This window comes from Atractosteus spatula, chromosome 1 (assembly GCF_055471065.1).
Source record: "Atractosteus spatula isolate fAtrSpa1 chromosome 1, fAtrSpa1.hap1, whole genome shotgun sequence".
Taxonomy (NCBI): domain Eukaryota; kingdom Metazoa; phylum Chordata; class Actinopteri; order Semionotiformes; family Lepisosteidae; genus Atractosteus; species Atractosteus spatula.
In genome coordinates, this window is record NC_142706.1 from 47,922,666 (window position 1) to 47,945,000 (window position 22,335).

Below are 22,335 nucleotides of genomic sequence, written 5' to 3' on the forward strand. Positions count from 1 at the left end.
GTTGTATTCAGGGTTCTTCATACAATTATTCATTGCATTTATCATGAATTTTAGAACTAAGCCACAGAAAAAGTAATTTTGTAAAATACATTTATAGAAGACCTGCCAGAACCTTGCTTAGTCTGTATAACAGGATTCAAGGAATACAACTAAAAGGAAAAGAGAACTGGGTAAGATGAGGCTGTTCAGCCCATTTAAATCATTTGGTTGCTAACCACTAACTTATATGCGGATCATGTCTAGCCTTTTTCTTAAAAAGCTAGAGTAACAGTTTCAACAACATGGCTGAATATCTTATTCCAGATTGCACTGCTCTTTGTGTGAAGCGCCTCCTGTTCTAAGTTTAAACACACATCCCCTTAGTTTCCAATCAAGTCCACTCGTTCTTGTTTACTGATGGTTCTAAAGAAGAGAGAAGTGAAGGTTTAATGGATATTTGTTGGAACAGATTGTTTTTCCATGTGGAAAAATATTTAAATAAAGCACCTGGAGTTGAATCATCGTGATCTCTAGCTTTTGGTTTTCTAGCTGTCTCGTGAGACTGGCCTATCACAAAGTCAAGTGTAATAAATTACCAAGGTAGACTAAAAAGTTACTTTGACAAAATCAAAGTGGCTTGAGTGACGAAGTCAGTCCAGAGAGCTGGAAAAACCACATCATCACTCCAGTGAATGGCTGAGTGATCCTGAGCATTCAAATAGATCCTGAGGAAATGATCTACTCCTGCACAGAGCTGATTCCTCTTACTATGTATAAGAGCAGGCAAAGAGCAGCTGCGGCAAAGGTTAACCTAACGTCACAGGTGCAAAAAAACATAGAATGTCTGTGATACAGACTGGAGAAGAACTGTAGTTTATGATAGGAAAATTGGAATACACATTTACCGTGTCAGACACAAAAACTTTATTCTCTCTAACTTTTTAAAGTTCAGTCTAACTTTATTATTCCCAATCTCTAGACAAACATTATTCAGCAGTCAATACTCCAAACATATACAGGCTTAGAAAAAGTATACAAACTAGGGTGATAAATAAACAAGGGTTAGGATCACAAGGGAGGGCAGTAAAAAAATCAGAGTGATCTTCCCCTAGCTACAGTATAAAAGAAGAACTAATATATGGGCTTATGTGTGTAGGTATTTCCTGTCACGCTAGCCCAGAGAAGAATCTATCACAATATAAAAAGGAGGATTTTTGGCAGTTTTCAGTGCTTGGTGTCAGTCAATGGGTATACATGTGTTTCTGAGACAATCTTGACTTTTCCATTACTCAAGATATAGTATTTCATTAATAATAATGATATTATCATACCTATTACTTTCATATTTTTGTTGCTAATATGTTATTGCAATTCCAAAAAGGTTATTCAGTAATATGTGATTTTTACATAAGATATATCCAATCAACAGACTTACAGTATTGTTTTTACATTTTTCTAACAATAGCTAACAACACATCCCCTGAAAGAAAGGCCTAAAGCAGTGATCTGGCCCTGGAGAGTTACAGCCATGTTTTATATGGTACCCAAGTGTCTCAATGACTGAAGACCTGGAAACTATTTAACAATAATTAAGTCAGTAATTGATTTAACAATCTCATTAGGATATTGGATTGAAAACCAGAAAGCCCCTTGGTTCTGTACATGTGGACCTAGTGTGTGAAGGTCCTAGTGTGTGAATCACTGAACTAGAGGGATTAGGAAAGAAGTGGGAACATAAATACTTAGTAACATAGTATACTATAAATATATAAATATAAATCACCAAAAATAAAAGTTCCACTTACTCACAGGAGCTGGCTACTTACTGTATATGGCAGAACAAAGGCACACTTTCCAGATTCCTGGAACTTTGATGAGGGAGAAACAACTGTATGTAAAATCAAATTGGTAAATAACTTGTAAGATACAGTATGTGAAGTTTATTATTGTTCATATATGCAGTTTGTCTGCATCCTCTATCAATAACTTCATACAGCAATTCTATAATAATAATATTATATTAATGATTAATAATAATAATAATTGCTTATACTTACTGTATATAGCACTTTTCTGGACACTCAAAGTGCTTTACAGGTAATGGGGACTCCCCTCCACCACCACCAATGTGCAGCATCCACTTGGACGATGCGACAGCAGCCATAGTGCGCCAGAACGTTCACCACACATCAGCTATCAGTGGGGAGGAGAGCAGAGTAATGAAACCAATTCATAGATGGGGATTATTAGGAGGCCATGATTGGTAAGGGTCAATGGGAAATTTGGCCAGGACACCAGGGTAACACCCCTACTCTTTTCAAGAAACACCCTGGGATTTTTAATGACCACAGAGAGTCAGGACCTCAGTTTTTCCATCTCATCTGAAGGAGGGTGTCTGTTTTACAGTATAGTGTCCCCGTCACTATACTGGGGTATTAGGACCCACATGGACCACAGGGTGAGTGCCCCCTGCTGGCCCCACTAACACCTCTTCCAGCAGCAGCCTTAGTTTTTCGCCTTAGTTAGACCTTAGGAGGTCTCCCATCCAGGTATTGACCAGGCTCACACCTGCTTAGCTTCAGTGGGTTGCCAGTTGTGAGTTACAGAGTGATATGGTTGCTACTATAGTATGAATGTGCATTTAAATGGTTTTCAAAAAGAGAAAAGCTGTTTCAATCAAAATAAATATCATTGCATGTTATTTACATGTTTCTTTAATTAGTCAAAAATAGGAAAATAAGAAAGGCAACAAATGAGGGGAAGCTATTCTGACCATCATACCCATTTGATAGTTGCTATCCGATTCAGGCATGTCATCCCGCTGATTCTGTAATAAACAGCTAATTCACACCCCACATGTTTTACTACTGTACTACTGTTGTACTACTAAGGCCTAAATTAGTCACTGTTACATTAGGTATTTAATAGCTTTATCAATCTGGGTTTGATTAAAGATGTAGGAAGGCATGACTTACAGATGATTCATAAAACCAAGTTTCAATTTTTCATTTGCAATTTATATTTGTTATTAGTGTGTCACCATAGTTCTAAACAGCTATTGTATTCCTAACGTGCTGACATTTACAGGATGTGACCACCTGGGTTTGGGGTGCCATAACGCAGGGTCTTTAAAGCAGGCAAACCCAGGAAAACTGACACACAACCACAGCCATAAATAACAAAAGCTTATTATTCACTTCCTGCTTTCCTACATAAAGCTGAGGCGCAGTTTTGACGGCACTTCGTCATTTTTTCACAGCACCATTTCTCTTGCACTTCTGTCTCATTCTACACATGTTTTTTTGCTAAGCTAGGCAGTCATTACCCTGCACATACATTGCAGTCTCAAGACTGCCCTAAAACCCATTTGGTCCTTTTTTTTCAAGTGCTCCTTTCATAGGAAGCTCTCAACTCTATGTCTTCCGTACACGAGACTCCCAGTTTTCAGACCGGTGGATTCTGTTTGGCAGCAGCCCCGGCTTCCAGCCTCCACTCTGCACTGTTTCCAGCTTCCAGAATTGCCCAGTACAGCAGCTTCGGCTCCAAACCGGCTCTCAGCATTCCCTGGCACTCCAGCTTTAGCTCCTAGCCTGCTCTCCACATCGCCTGACGCAGCTGTCTCTGATTCTAGCCAACACTTCTTTCCACACTTATCCTTTTCTCTGCTCACCACGTCGCCCTCAGGTTTGCCGACATGCACCCCTGCCACTTCTGAGCCCAGTGGTTTCCTTCCATACCCAAGACTTCCTTTTTCCGCCTGGCTGTATTTAGCAGCCTTTCTTTTCTGCCAGTGATGCAGTTGGTCCATCTTCTTCTGGGATCGTCATTCCTCCCCATTATTGACTGGCCTAAATTATTAAGAAAAACTGAAAGCAGTCACTTGATCAACTGTGTTCTGGATTCCTGGGGAATGTGGTTTACGGTAGATAAGGGCTGTCATCTTGTCTGAACGTGCTGTACACAAAGGGTGTAATAATAATGAATGATACATTTTGTACTGTTTCTTAAACACAAAATAGAAAAACATTTTTTTTATTTTGAACTGCAGATTGGTTTTTCTGATCTGGATTTGGAATAAACAGTTGTGCGTTATTCATGTTTCAGTTTGCTGCTATGAACCCTGTGATCACACACGGGAGAGAATGTGGACGTGTAGACAGATTCCTCTGTCTCGCATATATCTGAGTCATTCATCTTTAACACATCACAGGCTACGCAACCCTCTACTACTGGAGGCTCAGAGCTGATTGGAGGGGAACTGAGTCTCTCATTAACTACATGGCAATTGAAAGTGCCCAGGTGTTGCGGAGAGAGAGCCCTGGCTGACTGGTCCCGCTGTACTCTGAGGATCCCGACCAAAGTTGACAAGGACCATGACCCAGGCTCGAACCCATGATCATAGAAGTCACTGCACCTGCACTGAGTTACTAGATGAGCCAATCAGGAGACCCTAAAGTAAAAATAAATTAATAAAAAATAAAATTTTATTTATTAAATAAAAATAAAGTAAAAATAAATATTAAAGTGCGTTACATTTAGGATACGTACTGTAGTTAAATGTGATTCTTTGATAAAGAGTGTAATCTGTAATTGATGAGAAATTTAAAGTGTTCCTCCCACACTAGAGTTACCATCCTTTGTTTTTCAGTGTCAACTAGTATTCCTGCCACATCAAAATCTGAGCAGACTACAGTTGAATCAAAGACTAGTAAGTATATCACTCCTGTTGAAGTGTTAAAACTGAGATTCCTCAACCAATCACTCAACTACTACCACTGCACTGAGAGAAGTTACTAGATGAGCCAATCCAGAGACCCCAAAAATAAATATTTAAAGTAAAAAAGAAATTTTAAAAGGCTTTGCATTACTTTTTGGATACTAAACTGAGTGAAATTCTTTGATAAAGAATGTAATCTGTAATTGGTGAGAAATTCAAAGTATTCCTTCCAGTACAACTGTTACCATCCTTTGTTTTTCAGCGTCAGCTAGTATTCCTGCCACATCAAAATCTGAGCAGACTACAGTTGAATCAAAGACTAGTAAGTATATCACTCCTGTTGAAGTGTTAAAACTGAGATTCCTCAACCAATCACTCAACTACCACCACTGCACTGAGAGCAGTTACTTGATGAGCCAATCCAAAAACCCCAAAAAGAAATATTTAAAGTAAAAATAAATATTAAAGTGCTTTGCGTTAATTTTAGGATACGTAGCTAAATGTGATTCTTTGATAAAGGGTGTAATCTGTAATTGGTGAGAAATTTAAAGTATTCCTCCCACACTAGAGTTACCATCCTTTGTTTTTCAGTGTCAGCTAGTATTCCTGCCATATCACAATCTGAGCAGACTATGGTTGAACCAAACAATGGTAAGTACTGTATATCACTCCTGTTGAAGTGTCAAAACTGTGACTGTGATTCCTCAAACAAAGGCACACAATCACTCAACTACCACCAGAGCCGGGCAGAATTCAGTTATCCAATGTTTCATGTGGGGTGTGAATTAGCTATTTATTACAGAATCAGCTGGATGACATGCCTGAATCGGATAGCAACTATCAAATGGGTATGATGGTCAGAATAGCTTCCCCTCATTTGTTACCTTTCTTATTTTCCTATTTTTGACTAATTAAAGAAACATGTAAATAACATGCAATGATATTTATTTTGATTGAAACAGCTTTTCTCTTTTTGAAAACCATTTAAATGCACATTCATACTATAGCAGCAGCCATATCACTCTGCAACTCACAACTGGCAACCCACTGAAGCTAAGCAGGTGTAAGCCTGGTCAGTACCTGGATGGAAGACCTCCTGGGAAAAACTAAGGTTGCTGCTGGAAGAGGTGTTAGTGGGGCCAGCAGGGGGCACTCACCCTGTGGTCCATGTGGGTCCTAATGCCCCAGTATAGTGACGGGGACACTATACTGTAAAACAGACACCCTCCTTCAGATGAGATGGAAAAACTGAGGTCCTGACTCTCTGTGGTCATTAAAAATCCCAGGGTGTTTCTTGAAAAGAGTAGGGGTGTTACCAAATTTCCCATTGGCCCTTACCAATCATGGCCTCCTAATAATCCCCATCTATGAATTGGTTTCATTACTCTGCTCTCCTCCCCACTGATAGCTGATGTGTGGTGAACGTTCTGGTGCACTAGGGCTGCCGTTGCATCATCCAGGTGGATGCTGCACATTGGTGGTGGGGGAGGGGAGTCCCCATTATATGTAAAGTGCTTTGAGTGGAGTGTCCAGAAAAGTGCTATATAAGTGTAAGCAATTATTATTATGTGCATGATGGCATTGCTGTTGGTGAAAGTCCCATTACTGCTGAAGTGCTAACACTGTATGTATGTACTGTAGTCACTGTGGGGCTCATTGTGAACAAGAAGAAAGTGTGTATGTATGTTGGATCTTTATCCCTTCTAGGTAATATATTTATTACCTACGCTACGTTTATTGCTAAGTTTATTGCTATGCTATGTTTATTGACAACTGGCAATTCTGAATTAAAAGGAGGGGGTTTAAAATGAAAAATATATTTTTTTAATTTAATTGTTTTTCAATTTTGTTTTTAGAATTATGTGATCTACAGAACCAAACTGAAAAATAAAATGTAGCATTTTATTATTTCTGAAGAATTAAGTTAATCAGCAGTAGCTCAGTAATTAACAGCCAGCTAGAATGAAAATATAACAAGCTGTCTGAGTATTAGAATAACCGTGCTATAGATGAGACATGTCATAATCTAATGTTTTACGTGAACTTTGTTACTTTTAGAATACTACTGGTTAAACTAACTAAGAGAAGATCACATCAAATGTAATTGTTTTTTACATTATAGGAACATCAAATTCAACAGATGAATTGTCTACTACTATAGTCAGTAGAACTACATTAGTCTCGTCTACAACAAAAATATGTAAGTAAGCATTTCTAATCCATATGTTTAATATTATCCAAGTCAGGCATAAATGTTATAAAGTGCAGGCTTGTTGTAATGCAAGCAGTTTATTGTTTTAAGGTTTTTAAACACATTCCCTGAAAACAACCAGTAGGATTACAACCTGCAGTAATTATCATTGCTATTGATCAATGTTCTTACTCTCATCTTTATTAAGTAATACCACCTATTTATTCACAATTCATATGTATTATATGCAATGTTTTTCACACAATTATTCACTCTATTTTCAATAAATTTTAGATCTAAGCTACAGAAAAATAGTAAGTAATTTCTCATATACAGGACATCTGTAGCAGACCAGCCAGACCTATTGCCTTGAACCCCTCTCAGTATGAATTAAATAACTTTTGTGGAAGGAATAAAACCAATAAGCAAGAGAGGACTGGACAAGAGGAAGCTATCAGTCCCATTTAAATACTTTGGTTGCTAACTGATATGAGGATCATAGCTATCTAGCCTTTTCTTAAAAACAACTAGAGTATCAGTATCAACATCATGGCTAAATGTTATTCCACAGTTCCAATACCTCAGTCATCACTCCCTCTGGTAAAGCTGCACACAGAGAGTCTGGTGTCGGTTTCTTTAGACAGCAGATCAAAACTGTTGTAAGCCTTTGCTTCCTTCTTTTTAACAGTAACCTGACCAGTTGTCTTCCAGTAAATAATCAGGAGACCAAGGGTAACAGCTCATTCCCCAAAGATTCCTGGGAAATCTAGTCTAGACAAGGGCTTCCATCTTGTCTGAACCTTCTGTACCATCACAAAGCGTATAATAGAAATATGCTGAGTCTTCAGTGTGTATTGATGCATTTTATACACTTTCGATAATAAAATAGAAATACATTTTTAACATTTTGAATTGCCATTTTTTCACGTACCCAACTGATTTGGAATAAACATTTGTGGGTTTTTCATGTCTTAGTGTGCTAGCATACATCAGTCATTTATCTTTAACACATCACAGGTTACACAGCCCTGTACAACTGGAGGCTCAGAGCTGATTGGTGGGGAACAGTGTCCCTCATTAACTACATGCCAATTGAAAGTGCCCAGGTGTTGCGGAGAGAGATCCCTGGCTGACTGATCCCGCTGTACTCTGAGGATCCTGGCCAAAGTTTACAAGGACCATGACCCGGGCTCGAACCCATGATCATAGAAGTCACTGCACCTGCACTGAGAGCAGTTACTAGATGAGCCAATCAGGAGACCCCAAAGAGAAATATTTAAAGTAAAAATAAATATTAAAGTGCTTTGCGTTACTTTTAGGATACGCAGCTAAATGTGATTCTTTGATAAAGAGTGTAATCTGTAATTGATGAGAAATTTAAAGTATTCCTCCCACACTAGAGTTACCATCCTTTGTTTTTCAGCATCAGCTAGTATTCCTGTCACATCAAAATCTGAGCAGAATATGGTTGAACCAAAGACTGGTAAGTACTGTATATCACTCCTGTTGAAGTGTCAAAACTGTGACTGTGATTCCTCAAACAAAGGCACACAATCACTCAACTACCACCAGAGTTGGGCAGAATTCAGTTATCCAATGTTTCTCTGCAATTTGCTGTGCACTTATGTGCATGATGGCATTGCTGTTGGTGAAAGTCCCATCACTGCTGAAGTGCTAACACTGTAGTCACTGTGGGGCTCAGTGTGAACAAGAAGAAAGTGTGTCTACAACTGTACAGTATGTTGGATCCTCAAACAAAGGCACACAATCACTCAACTACCACCAGAACCAAAAAAGGAGACTATTCAGCCACCTAAATCATTTGGTTGGTAATCTCTAACTGATCTAAGGATCATTTCTAGCCTTTTCTTAGAAAAATCTAAGAATTTTGTTTCATAGAATATGGTTACATACCATGAAACAAAAAACAATAAAGATAGTTGCATAGCAGTAGGACAATGTATTGTATCAAAGTGTAATTAAAGGGGAACTGCAGTCCCAATTTCTCAGACCAGCTTTAAATTCTCCGTAACAAAATTAATTAATTAACATTATAGAATTGTTTTACAAATTTCCAAATAGGCAGCAAAATCATTAACTTAGAGTTGTCACCAACTCCTGGTCTCACCATGGGGGAAAGTGAGCGTTTCCATGAACTGCAATGCGGTGTGCCCCCTTCCTACTCAATGGTCACTGCAATGACTAATCTAATGTGATATACGAGAGAATAAGTACAAGATCTGCAGCAGACCTTTCACCACAGAAATCTTCCACTGTGATCTGCACAAACAGTTAACAAGTAGTATTTGTAAGCCTGCTTGTTTGCAATATCATAGGGAGGCAAGACATTATTGAATGTCTTGTTGCCTCATTCTGAATCGCAGTATGGCACTGTGCACACCTGGAAATTTTGTCTAGTTTTTATGTAAATTGGAGATTTTACAAGTTACTGTGTACATTTTTCTTTTATTGTGATTTGAAGTGTATTTATCAATGCTGAAATATAAAAATAGTATTACAGTTTCCCTTTAAATTTTAGAGGTAGACCCAAAAGTGAACAAAAAAGACAAGTTATTGTCATTTTGCAGGTTTCAGTGTTTGGTGTCAGTCAATGAGTGCACAGATGTTTTTGAGAGAAAAAGGCTAAGCGTTTCATTAACAACAGTGGCATGATCATGCCAAATGCATAAGATAAATTTGATCAGCAAGCTTATTGCTTCTACTTTTTTCTAAAAATAGCTGTAATACATTTCTTAAAAGTAAGGGCCCATTTATTTGGCTCTGGAGAGTCTGTTTTGTAGGATGCTCAAACTTTTCATTGACTAAAAACATGGAAACTGTTATAATAATAATTAAGTCAATAATTGATTAAACAATCTGATTAGGATGCTGGGTAGAAAACCAGAAGGCCCTGTGTGTTTCTACACAGGTGGACCGAGAGTGTGGATCACTGAACTGGAGAGATTAGGCAAGCAGTGGAAACCCTTTCAATGCTCTAACTACTTTAACTACTTTCAGCTCAGCTGTTAATGCAACTCCGAATTCAAGGTTCTATCAATGAAGACACATCATCTGGGTCCTGAAGCAACAAAGTAGCTCCTAAACAAAATAGTCCCACAGCTATGTTTGACAGTTTGGATAAGATTTTTCTCTTAGAAGTTTGATTTTGGTTTTTGCCACACAAAACATTTCCCATTTGTCAAAAAGTTAAACTTTTAACTTGTCTGTCCCAAGAACATTATTTATTCAGGTGACCATTGACAAAATTGAGACAGGTGGCATTGTCCTTTTTAGAGAACAATTGTTCCTTCCTGACTGTCCTCCAGTTTGGTCTTTTCCTGATGGTTGAAGCATGAATATTGTCACTATCGGCAGCAAGAGGTCTGCAGATCCTTTGATGTTACTCTGGGGTCCTTTGTGAATTCCTGAGTGATTTACCAGGTATCTCATAAGGAGAATTTGGATGAATGGGTAGATTCATCGTGTTCTTGAACATTTTTAATTTGTATCTGTCTGGAAGTGGATAAATGTCCAATATTGTTCTGTAACCCTCTACAGACTGATAAGCTACTCCAGACTAACAACTACTCTTTTACTGCTCCTCTGAAATATATTTTTAATGGTATGACATTATTGACATACCAAGTACAGTAGTACATAGGAACTGGAGAATTGTTAATGTAGTAACCATCCTTAATATTGTCATATTGGTGCATAGTGAAGTAATTATGCACCAATATTACTGACCTTGATTATTTCTAACGGTATGGAAATTATAGATTTATTAGAATGGAACTAGAGGATCACCTGTAGGGAAATAATATCCTAGAAAATAGTCGACATGGATTAAGAAAAGGCAGGACTAGTTGAACCAAATTGTCAGCGTTCTTTAAAAAAGCAACAACAGTAATGGATAAACACTGGTCATGCGATCTATTTAGATTTTCAGAAGGCTTTAAATAAAGTTCTTCATTACAGATTCTCAGATGTGGGTGGTACAAATTGAGGGAAATGCAAGTGTTTGGATTGAGGAAAGAGAGGATACAGCTAAAGGATGAATGTTCACATTGAGATGTTGTGGTTAGTGGGGCACCAGAGAGATGTATACAGTACTTGACCCCTGGCTTAAATTTATATAAATGATCTAGATTCTGGCATAGTTGATAACTAAAAAGGTGATACCATATCAGAATTAGTATATACTTGTCAAACCAGCAAATAAAATTGAAAATTCAAAAATATCTAGAAAACATTCAAGTCTAGGCAAACACATAGCAGATCAAGTTTAATGCAGGGGTTTTATATGCAGGTAGTAAAAACATGTAACTGTGAAATCAAATAGCTCTGCTGAGCTAGAAGAGGCTTCTTACGAAAAAACTAAGTGTTTATGTTGATATATCATTTACATCTTCTAGAAAATGTTTCAGGGCTGTGTAATATTAAAACAGCAACTTACCCCCTGGGGATATTAAAGACACTCTCTAAAAAATGTTCAAAAAAAAAAATGCTGAAAACTAAGGGTCACAATGTACAAATCACGTGGAATATTTTGATTTAGTGGGATAGCGTCAGATTAAAACTGCCAAGATTTATTGATTGGCTATTTGAAGTCAAATAACAGCTGAATCAACAAATGGAATACCAATGATGCCTAGATCATTTCTAAGCAATTACTTCTCAGTTGTAACTACTTTTCCATCAAGACCCCACTCTTTTCATGTTGTTTTTAACACAATAAGAGACACAAGAATAAATTATAAATGTATTTCTTCCAGAATATCCCAGGTCTGGAGAAACTGAAGAAACCAGTGAGAAAAGGAATAAACCAAAAGGTAAGTTTGGCATTATTGTTAATTTAAATTTGGTAAAACCCACTCAGTGTTTTATATTTAGACAATTTTGAAAGAAACCACTACCTTAATAACAGTAAATTCTCTTTAATTATCCACTTTTCATATATATATATATGTACTGTACGGTATATACAGTATCTAGAGGATATGTACTGTATATCCTCTAGATATTTCCTAGATTTTGACTGTGTTTTGCCAACACAGGGGCTACATTTCATACCCATAGATGCATTAAACAGTACGTTTGTTCAATTTGTCTCGTTTTTTTTCTTGCAAGACCAAAGTATCACAATGAATTCTTAATCACAATGTTTAACTTCCTGGTATTCAGAAAACCAACCGAATATCCTAAATTAGGAGTATCTAAAACTTGAAATATTGCTACTTAAATCTTAAAGCTTTTTCATTTTTCACATTATGAAGAAGCTTAGTTTAAAATATATATATATAAATAGACAACTGTGTATTCTTAAGTCATGAGACTTACACAAAGACTTACAATGACAGAATTTAGGTTGCATCTGTAACTAGAGACTCATCTAGATCATCATCTATTTCCAATGTAACATGCACTTAAAGAAAGAAAATTAAGTATTTTTCATAACATTCTGCTAATATGTGACCCTTATAAATAACTAAGAACAAAGTGCAACATGATATGAGGAAATGAGAAAGTGGACTTCATGTAAGTTACTCACACTATGCCAGCCAGAAAGCAAAGAGATAGAATGTGAATCACAGACCTGTTAACAACTGTGCTCCCTGTGTAAAGCCACAATTATTCAACACTATCTGAACATGGGAGTATAGAGTAATAATGCATTGTAAAATCCAGGGATGCATTAGTAGGGTTAATTTGAACATTATAATTACGACAAAATTATAATTACTACAGAAGAACAAGTAGAAAACAATTGATTGCTGAAGATTAAAACGATGGAAGAATGATTCTGTTGTGGAGCCTTCTTAAGGTGTGTCATTCCATGAGCTCCTGAAATAATACAGCTGAATATTGTGTTTTTCTTCATTTTACTTTTCGGCATGGAATTAACCTCTACTTGTTCCTTTACAGCTCTCATCATCCCCACTCAAAATACTTCTAATTACTGCTAAGACACAATGATCTATGAATATCTGCATTTTAAGATTGTTTTTTTTTCCAAGGATAGCAAAAGGATGAATTCTATTGTAGGTTGTGTGATAAAGACACAAAAATTACAAAATTAAGAGAACTGACATAAGGGCAAAAAGCTTCTTCTACTCCACAGTGTCTATTGAAAAACAAATACATTTCCACACATCCACAGTGTGATATGTCTATAGATATTCTTAAATGTCTTTATGCTTTTTTTGTTTAATGGATTCACTTTTTCTCTTTAAACATTCTGCCTAACTGTTTGGTACTGTTTGGTTTTAATCATTTTATACGACTATGCTCGATCAGCAAGTGAAGAGAAATCCTTACCTTCCCATTTTTAATTTTATTAACTATTTTTTGCATAGTGAAACAGGATTTTGTCTATATCGTTTGACAAATTGAAAAGGGCGAGGTCCACATAGCTCAGACTTTAGTCCCAAAAGTATAATTACCGGAAACACACCAGTCAGGAAGCTGAGACTGGAAGCCTATAGTCTCAGTTATTCTGAAAAGATTTGTTCCCAGCAGGGAATCACAGGAATAAATCCTTTCTCAGCAAAAACACTGTAGCCTGGGTTATCTGAAGATAAATGAAAAGGTAATCATATATCGTATATAAAGGACAAATGAGATTGTAACAGACATTCTTGAAAATCCAGTACTCGACTAAACAGTTCATGCATTTTATACGCAATGCTACACATCTACACATTACAAACTTTGTGTTCCTTGAAATTTATTTTCAATATATTCTTAAAGTATATTGATGTTTTTTCCTTATCTCTCAGATAATTAAGAAAGTGGCACTTAAGAATTTTTAGTTGCCTTAATTGTGATGAAATCCACATTCAAAAACAATAAGTAACATGGAACAACTGTCAACTCTTAATTGTTAGAGCATACATATCAATGTATCTTTGAAAAGATGCAGCAACAGGTGTATTAAAAATGGTTCTGAAGAACCAAAAAACAATTTTCACTTCAGTCCAAGAATTTACAGCTTGTTTAGTAAAAAACTGAAGTGCCTCAATAATTCTCATACAAATCTGCCAAGAAAGAATTCAATTACTCTATTTATACTTATATTTCTGTAATTAATTAAGATTTTTTTCTTTTTTTTTCAGATCAGAGAATACTGTGGGTCATATTTCCTGTACTGGTTATATTGATAGCGATTGTCATCCTAGCAATGAAATCCAAATTTATGAAGGTCCACACAAACACAGGTATTTATTGAGATCAAAGCGGAAGGAAATATTTATTATAGAGTTTTATTGGAATCAGTGTATCTTGATGTATTTTGTAGTATGCTGTATTTTAGTTTTTTGCAAAGACTAAAATATAAAATCCCTTTTTAAATTCTCAGAAAGTGTTACATTTTTAAGCTGCTGAAATGAAAAGTATGGAAGCCCGTTTCCGCCAGGGAGTAAAATAAAATGCGCTATGGTATCACGCAATTGCGACTGAGTATCTCAGAATTGCGACTTAAAAACTCAGAATTACGACTTTAAAACTCAGAATTACGACTTCATATCTCGCAATTGCGACTTCGAAATAGCCCAGATTTCATTGTCTGTCCTTTTGTTATTGTAACGGATTCGGGTTCTTGGGCTTGTGCCCTCGCCGCTTCCACCCTAGTTCGTGCCTCACTGCATTGGCTCGAACCCAGGTCTTGCCAGCTGAGCTAAAGAAGACCTTCTTTTTTAAGTAAAACAGTACAATGGAAATATGTAAAAAGTATACGTTTTTTTTTCTTATAACTGTGAATTCCTCTGGATGTGATGTGTCTATTTCTGTATCTTTTTTTCATATTCTGTCTCTGTTTTTGTATTTCTGGTGTTTAAATAAAAACTTTTTTTAAAAGCCTACCGTCCACTATTCCATCCGGGTACTATGGAAGCCTCACTGGCGGAAATGGGATTCCATAAAAATTAGTGTAATTAATTAAATTTTTATCAGGGCGCTGTACAAGACAAGTCTTCAGGCCTATAGATCCTATGGTCCTGTACGATTCATGAATATAGTGTAACGGAACGGCCGACATACAGGTTGTACGATCTGGTTGCAGTGTGGTGACGGCACCGCCCTCCCCTGCGCGTAACAGGGATGCTGGCCGCCGGGGCTAAAGAAAGTGTTCTTTTGCTCAGCTGGCAAGACCTGGGTTTGAGCCAATGCAGTGAGGCTCTAACTAGGGTGGGAGCGGCGAGGGCACAAGGCCTGGAACCCGAATCCATTACAATAACAAAAGGACAGACAATGAAATCTGGGCTATTTCGAAGTCGCAAGTGTGAGATAAAAATTTGCGATTACGAGATATAAAGTCGGAATTCTGAGTTTTTAAGTCGTAATTCTGAGATATAAAGTCGCAATTGCAAGATATAAAGTCAGAATTCAAAGATACTAAGTAACAATTGCGAGATACCATAGCGCGTTTTTGTTTTACTCCCTGGCGGAAACGGGCTTCCATAATAGAAAAGAGCATGGATGGGATTCAGAAATAATTTTGTATTCAATTTTTTTTTCTGAATTATTGCTCCAAATTACAATTGCACCATCTGAGAGGAAAGGATAATTGACACAATAATGAAAGGGTTTGAAATTCATATAGACACATATATATATAATTTTTTTTATATTTTCAACAGATGGAACAGAGAATGATACAGAGAAGTGAGTATGAAAAATACATTATTTTGGCAGAGTCAGATTCGGAACTATACTATTGATACACCCTTTAACCATCAGTAATAGTATTATTGAAGCTGGGGATGAGGTCTACAGTTGTGAAGCAATTACCTGCTACTACCAACCAAAAGAGTTTGACCAACCAAATTAATTCCAGTCATATGTAACGTTTGTGTGTATGTTTTTCTAATATTCAAAATACTTTTCATGGAAGGATGATTAGGAGAAAAAAGCAAACTTATAATTATAAATAAAACTAATAAAAAATTACTCCTGGAGATAGTGATTATTGCTGTACTCAAAATAAAAACAACATTTTTATAGTATTTATATTATTGTGTTTCTTGTCAAAATCAGGACCGCCACTTACAAAGATGGTGTGATGCTTTTGGGTGTAAAGTCATCTGGGGGTGAAGGTATGTACCACTGTTATGTCAATATTAAAACTAACAGACAAAAATGATATTTTCTACAGGATATTTTATGGTTTGTGAAAACTAGTAGAAGAGTCTTAAAATGTTATTCCAAAAGGATTACCAAGAAGACTAAGCAACTGAGACATCCTTGCAGTTATTAATTTTTACTATTGAAAACATAGAGCTTAGCTTTGATTGGAAAACACATGAAAAGGTAGAGAAAAACAAGATGAGATTCCAGCAATAAGGAAGATTTTCTCCTTCACCTGTCAACCTACTGTTATCCTTGTGAATTAACAACTGCATATTTGAATATGAATACACTTATGTACAGCATGTCCAATCAGCATCTTCTTCACTATTTTCTGTGCCCATAGAGCTGTCTAGATTTGACAGTTGGGTCTCTATGAATTTTGCTTCATTCATTTTAAGCTCATGGGGTTCTTGGCAAGCAATGGTTGCAAGGCAGGATACACCCTGGGCGGGATGCCAGTCCATTTTTTAGTCTAATCCTGAAACAATACATTTGTGACATCCAAGATACAAGGCTCTGTGAGGTTACTTCTCAAAATTAGGCTTCTGACTTTGGGCAAATCTGTTATTGAAAAAACATTTTAATTGACTACAACAGAATAGTATTTTAGTAATAATTCTTTATAAAGCATTTAGTTTGTGTGAAAGGTCTGCTTTGTGTAATAATCTGTATAACATCATGGACTGTTGAATTAGCTGGTTACAGTGGTATCACTGCCCTGAAATATCATCAGTGTTCAGATTTGCTTCATCTTGGTTGTTCTGGCTGTGTAAAATAAAAGCTCAGAATTGTTTTGTGCCTGAGACTGAATCTGAAGTATAGGCACACACATGCTTCAGTGAAACATGATGAAGGCTAGAGTTTAGAGAAGGAGAGTTTAAATTTGTATAATTTGCCCCAGTGCTGCAGGCAGCAGTGCCAACCAGTGAATTTATAATAATGAAACCTCTAAATCCCATTTTTATAATTGTATTTATTTTATAGTATAACATTTTTGATTTATTTAACAAATTATTCAATCTGTAAATAATTCTGTTTTGATGTCATGATATTTTTGTTCCAACATGGGTGTATAATTAACTCTTGGGACACATTTTATTTGTATTTATATATTATTTTATTGTAACTTATATAATACAATACATATTTCTAATTGTGATTTTTTTAACTAAGTTTTAACTTGTGATTAGTTACTAATTAATACAAATTAATAATAATAATTTCATTACCATGATAATTCTACAAAATACACACGCAAACCTTTCAAATATTTAATTTTGTAGTGTTTTCTAAGGCTTTTACCAATTTGGTGATTTCTTCTCATTTTTCTGAAGCAAACAGTACAGAGGAAGTTTCAAGCTTTTTATATCTCATTGTGCTTTTCATGTAATGACTCCACGCAAGTGTTTGAATATGGGAAGGTGTTTCCTGCAATTTGTGCTCCACCCCAGACACACCAGTGAGAGATGAAAGATAGACTTCCTCACAACCACTCAAGCTATTTTAAAGACAGCCATTGTGTGCTTACACCAGTACACAGAAATGTCAAAGACTACAGAATATCTCCCAAATACATTGAATACTGTACACAAAGCTTTCATTAAAATGCTTACATCTCAGAGTTAGGAAGAGCTCTGCAGTGCTAGAAAATTGCATTACCATCCAATGGTTCTTTTTTCTAACAGGGCTAGTGTATGAGATCTGCTTCACATACTTTTACTGGTGAACAAACAGTATTGTCTTCAGCATCATATTTACTAAACAAAATATGCCAAAGACCCAAGTTAAAAACATTCTTACAAAATAATTGTATTTTGCACACATTTCAGGTATTTCTGAAACTCCACATGGTGTATATAGTCCCATAAACAAGATAAAACTCACAGCCACAACGATTTAAATATATACACTACAGAGTAATGTCTCCCTTTCTTAGCTTTTTATTAGAATATTAATACTAATCAGTACAGAGAAATTATTAATTATTAATTTACAATTAATCTTATGTACTATTAAAAAAGAAGAAAAAGAAGAATTATTACTCAGCGATTTATTCTAAAATCCTTTACAGAACTTTAAATCCTGCATGTCCGCTAATTGTTCCCAGTCACACCTTTAGTCTTCTGTTCCTTGTTCTAAACAAACATAATTATTTGAATCACTTACTGGATTGGTAAAAATGATCACCTTTGCCAGTCTTCAGCAGACAATTTAAAGATATCAATAGACACTAAAGTATCTATTGCAGCATTCTAGCTATGGGATGTCTGTATTTGGACATGCTAACTCTGGGTATCAGACAACAGGGACCTCTGCTGGTTTGTCTGATAATTACATTTTTTATCAGCTGGACCCTAACATCATTACTTCATTTTAAATGCAGTATACAGTATATGTGACCATATTCAAATTTGTTTGTTAGTGTATATTATTCTTTACAAAAGTCAGCTTTAGAATATATGTTGAAGACAATATTGGCTGTATTAATAATATATACTATATTTTATATGGACTTTAAATTATTTCGTTTTTCTTTGTGGTTTCAGTTTTACAAAGAAGGAAAAGGAAAGCAGAATTTAAACTTTTTGGATTTGATCCAACTATGCATTCATAAAAAGGGGAATACAAAAATATTTATCTTTTAGCAATTAAGATCTTTCTTAAGTAACTCGAATAATTCTTAATATATAATATAATAGCTTTGCATTTGTCTTTAATTTTATTGTATTGAAAATTGTAATATATTTGTACTGTTTTTAGATAGTTAATAATAACAGCATTTTTATTTAAATGAAATAAGCCATATCATTTTTATTGAAATTCACCTAAAACTTGTATGTTTCTGTTTCAGATCCTACAAGATGAAATGAAGATGTCTCCTACCTGCAGCATCCAAATTGATTGCAACAGTTTCCTATTTGTAACAGTGTCTCGCAGAAGTCTGGTCACTTTTTAAATTTTCTTAATTCGTTTTTGACAACACTTAAATAGCATGGAAAAAAACATTTTTTGTGGTTTGGCAATTAGTCAATGCTACTACTTCCATTTTTGGCTTCTTAAAATTATGTTTGTGGTACCCTAATTCCTCTCATGTTCTTTACAAATGATATAAAACAAGATAACTAAACTAAAACTAAACACTATAAAATTGTATCACATTTAATCCTGAAACAATACATTTGTGACATCCAAGATACAAGGCTCTGTGAGGTTACTTCTCAAAATTAGGCTTCTGACTTTGGGCAAATCTGTTATTGAAAAAACATTTTAATTGACTACAACAGAATAGTATTTTAGTAATAATTCTTTATAAAGCATTTAGTATGTGTAAAAGGTCTGCTTTGTGTAATAATCTATATAACATCATGGACTGTTGAATTAGCTGGTTACAGTGGTATCACTGCCCTGAAATATCATCAGTGTTCAGATTTGCTTCATCTTGATTGTTCTGGCTGTGTAAAATAAAAGCTCAGAATTGTTTTGTGCCTGAGACTGAATCTGAGGTGTAGGCACACACATGCTTCAGTGAAACATGACGTAGATCAGCTGAGAAGGCTATAGACTTTAAAGAAGGAGAGTTTAAATTTGTATAATGTATTGCCTAACGAGTGGTATATAATAAGACAGTTATGGCATTATCTTTCTCCTTGCTTGTCAAGACTAATCAAATTCCGCACATTATTCCAAGGGTTACTCTTTGGCATAATGGGCTTCACACCACTTTAAGTGGTGATGATCAGGAGCTCAAAGGTGTCCTTGGAATAACTACTCAAAACTGGCTTCCAGTCATGTCCTTTACAGTTCATCCAACTAATTCTCAAGCTACAAGGCCAACAAGAAGGATTTGTTGCATGAAGTTTATTAGGCATGTGTAGTAGGGAGAGAAAAACCTGAGTCAGATTTAATCTAATGTAAAATCATGTTGTAGCATGCAGTATCCTTAAACATGGTGGTGATAAAAAGTATGTGGTTTTATAGTTATATATTTACAAGATTTCTTTAATCAATGCATCACCAAAGACTCTGGAATATAATGGGATGCCACAGGATAAGTCGATCTGATGCTGTGAACAAAATTATAGTTTAAGGTTTTCTTTAGGAGGCTACAATTGCAGTTCATTCATATCATCTGAATCTAATGCAGAAACACATGAAGTGGAGTTTGATATAAGACATATGCATCATCTCATGCAACAAGAATCCATCACTAAGAAAAGAGTTTCACAGATCCAATATTCAGTAAATACAGAGAAATAAAGTCCAGTAGACTAAAAGCGGTTATTTAAGAAAATGGAATAAAGAAGTGGTCTAATACTTCTGTGAGCCACTCTGTCCTGCATTTGACAACACTTTGTTGTTTATTTAGATCGCAATAAAACTTTCATCATTGTGTATTAAACTATATACTGTAAAGCATTATTTTTATTTAATTTACTTTTTTCAACAGAGCTAAAAATACAGCCATATTACAATATTTACAACATTTTATGTGGTAATAATGTTTGTTAAATTTCATACTTGTGTATAGTGTTTCCAGTATTTTTTCTAAATAAGTCTGTATTTTTGTTGGTGAGAAAAACTTAGTTTGAATAATATGTAAGAATTACGTAGCACTAGATGGCAGAACCAAATATAATAGACTTTACAGCTCGCATAGAAATAATCGTTCTGCTGTAGATTTGTATTTTCTTTTGAGTGTTGCTTTTGTTATGTGTTTTTAGATGTGTGTTTTTAAGAGCACAATTCCTTGTTTGTTTAAATATGTTTGCTTTTTTTCCAAATGAGGATTCTACTTTTTTCTTTATCATAATACAGCGTTTACTGCTGTGTTTGTATACTTAATGAAAAAGAAATTGAATTGCATTCAAATGCTTTTTGCCCTGAAATATGTATACAGTATATAGTTTAACTTGCATGTAGCTGACTGACTTTATGCTCAGGTTATAAAGCCTAAAACCAATTCCTGCTGAGAAGAATCTTTTTTTTATCCTTGTGAAAGAACATGTTCATACATCAAAGTCAAAATCACAATCTACACATATGCATAAATAACTATTTCTCAGATCCTAAACTTTCACAAACACATGCAGACATACAGCATTTGAGGTCATGTGCATGTGAAAGATGGAGAAAAACATTCACCACCAGGTGGCGTTATATTAACATGCCTGACTTTTAACTGTTGCTACTGTACAAGTAAACACTACACAATCACTTCAGATTTAAGTGCAGTGGCATAAGGTTCACTTGTGTATTTGTTGGCCCAGGTGCAACTGTATTGTGTGTTTAACATCCCGTTGAGAGTAAAATGTGTATTTAAACAGGATTTCACATTGGATTTGTTCAAGAAAATGTGCAAATGTTTATGTAAAGTCCAAATTAGCCTGCATATCATGTTCTTGTAATTTTTAAACATCTTTGTGGGTACTACTTCATTGCAACCTAAAAGTTCTATTATCTGGGGTGCAGAACATTTATTTAGTGAGCCACTTGATAAACCCATACATTCTAATTTTATTAGCAGATATTAGTCTGCAGTCTCTTAGCTCTCGTGTTAGGAGTTTAGCACACCTGTATTATGTTCAGTTCTTGTGGGGTCTGACTATGAAGAGTTGACAACTGGAAGGAATTAGGTTCTTTTCTCTGTGGAAGGAGTAGGAGTAGTAATATAATAGTTCAGGTGGGTAGGGAACAGGCTCGTCATTGAACATCTGCAGGTATCTCAGTTTTACCTCCTCCCCAAAATCCACAAACCGGACACCCCTAGATGCCCCATCGTATCAGCATGCAACTGTCCAACTACTTACATCTCAGCCTTTCTCGACAGCCTCAGGAGACCGCTGGTTGAACGTCTTCCCTCATACATTAAGGACACCAACCATGCGCTCCAACTTTTTAATGATTTCCAATTTCAGGGCCCCGAATGCTACATTTTTACCATGGACATCACATCTCTTTACACCATTATTCCCCATAATGACAGCCTTACAACCCTCAAGCACACGCTGGACAAACGCATAGTGCTTGATCCACCCACCCACACCCTGGTACACCTTGCAGAATTGGTCCTCACACTGAATGCATTCACATTTAATAACCTTTTTACCAACAGGTTAGTGGAGTTACATTACCATGGGCACCAGAATGGGACCCAGCTATGCCAATATTTTTGTCGGCTGGGTAGAAAAACGCTTCTTCGCTTCCTACACTGGCTATGTCCCTGACCTCTACAAGCGATACACTGATGACTGCGTCGGTGCCGCCACATGCTCTAACGACCAGCTTGAGCACTTTCTGCATCATTTCACCAACTTCCACCCAT

General features: G+C 35.9%; 1 protein-coding gene across 1 annotated transcript in view; it reads left to right on the top strand.

Annotated features, from left to right (window-relative positions):
• LOC148840991 (uncharacterized) overlaps positions 1-20,973 on the top strand; it is a 38,140-nt gene extending 17,167 nt beyond the window's left edge. The window contains exons 6-15 of the mRNA XM_088914686.1: positions 4,628-4,687; positions 4,959-5,018; positions 5,288-5,347; positions 6,819-6,896; positions 8,311-8,370; positions 11,663-11,719; positions 14,003-14,104; positions 15,524-15,548; positions 15,921-15,979; positions 18,865-20,973. Of these exons, the coding sequence (XP_088770812.1) occupies positions 4,628-4,687; positions 4,959-5,018; positions 5,288-5,347; positions 6,819-6,896; positions 8,311-8,370; positions 11,663-11,719; positions 14,003-14,104; positions 15,524-15,548; positions 15,921-15,979; positions 18,865-18,878 (575 nt within the window). The 3' untranslated portion in view covers positions 18,879-20,973. The remainder of the gene's footprint in view (positions 1-4,627; positions 4,688-4,958; positions 5,019-5,287; positions 5,348-6,818; positions 6,897-8,310; positions 8,371-11,662; positions 11,720-14,002; positions 14,105-15,523; positions 15,549-15,920; positions 15,980-18,864) is intronic.
• The last annotated feature ends 1,362 nt before the right edge of the window (positions 20,974-22,335 follow it).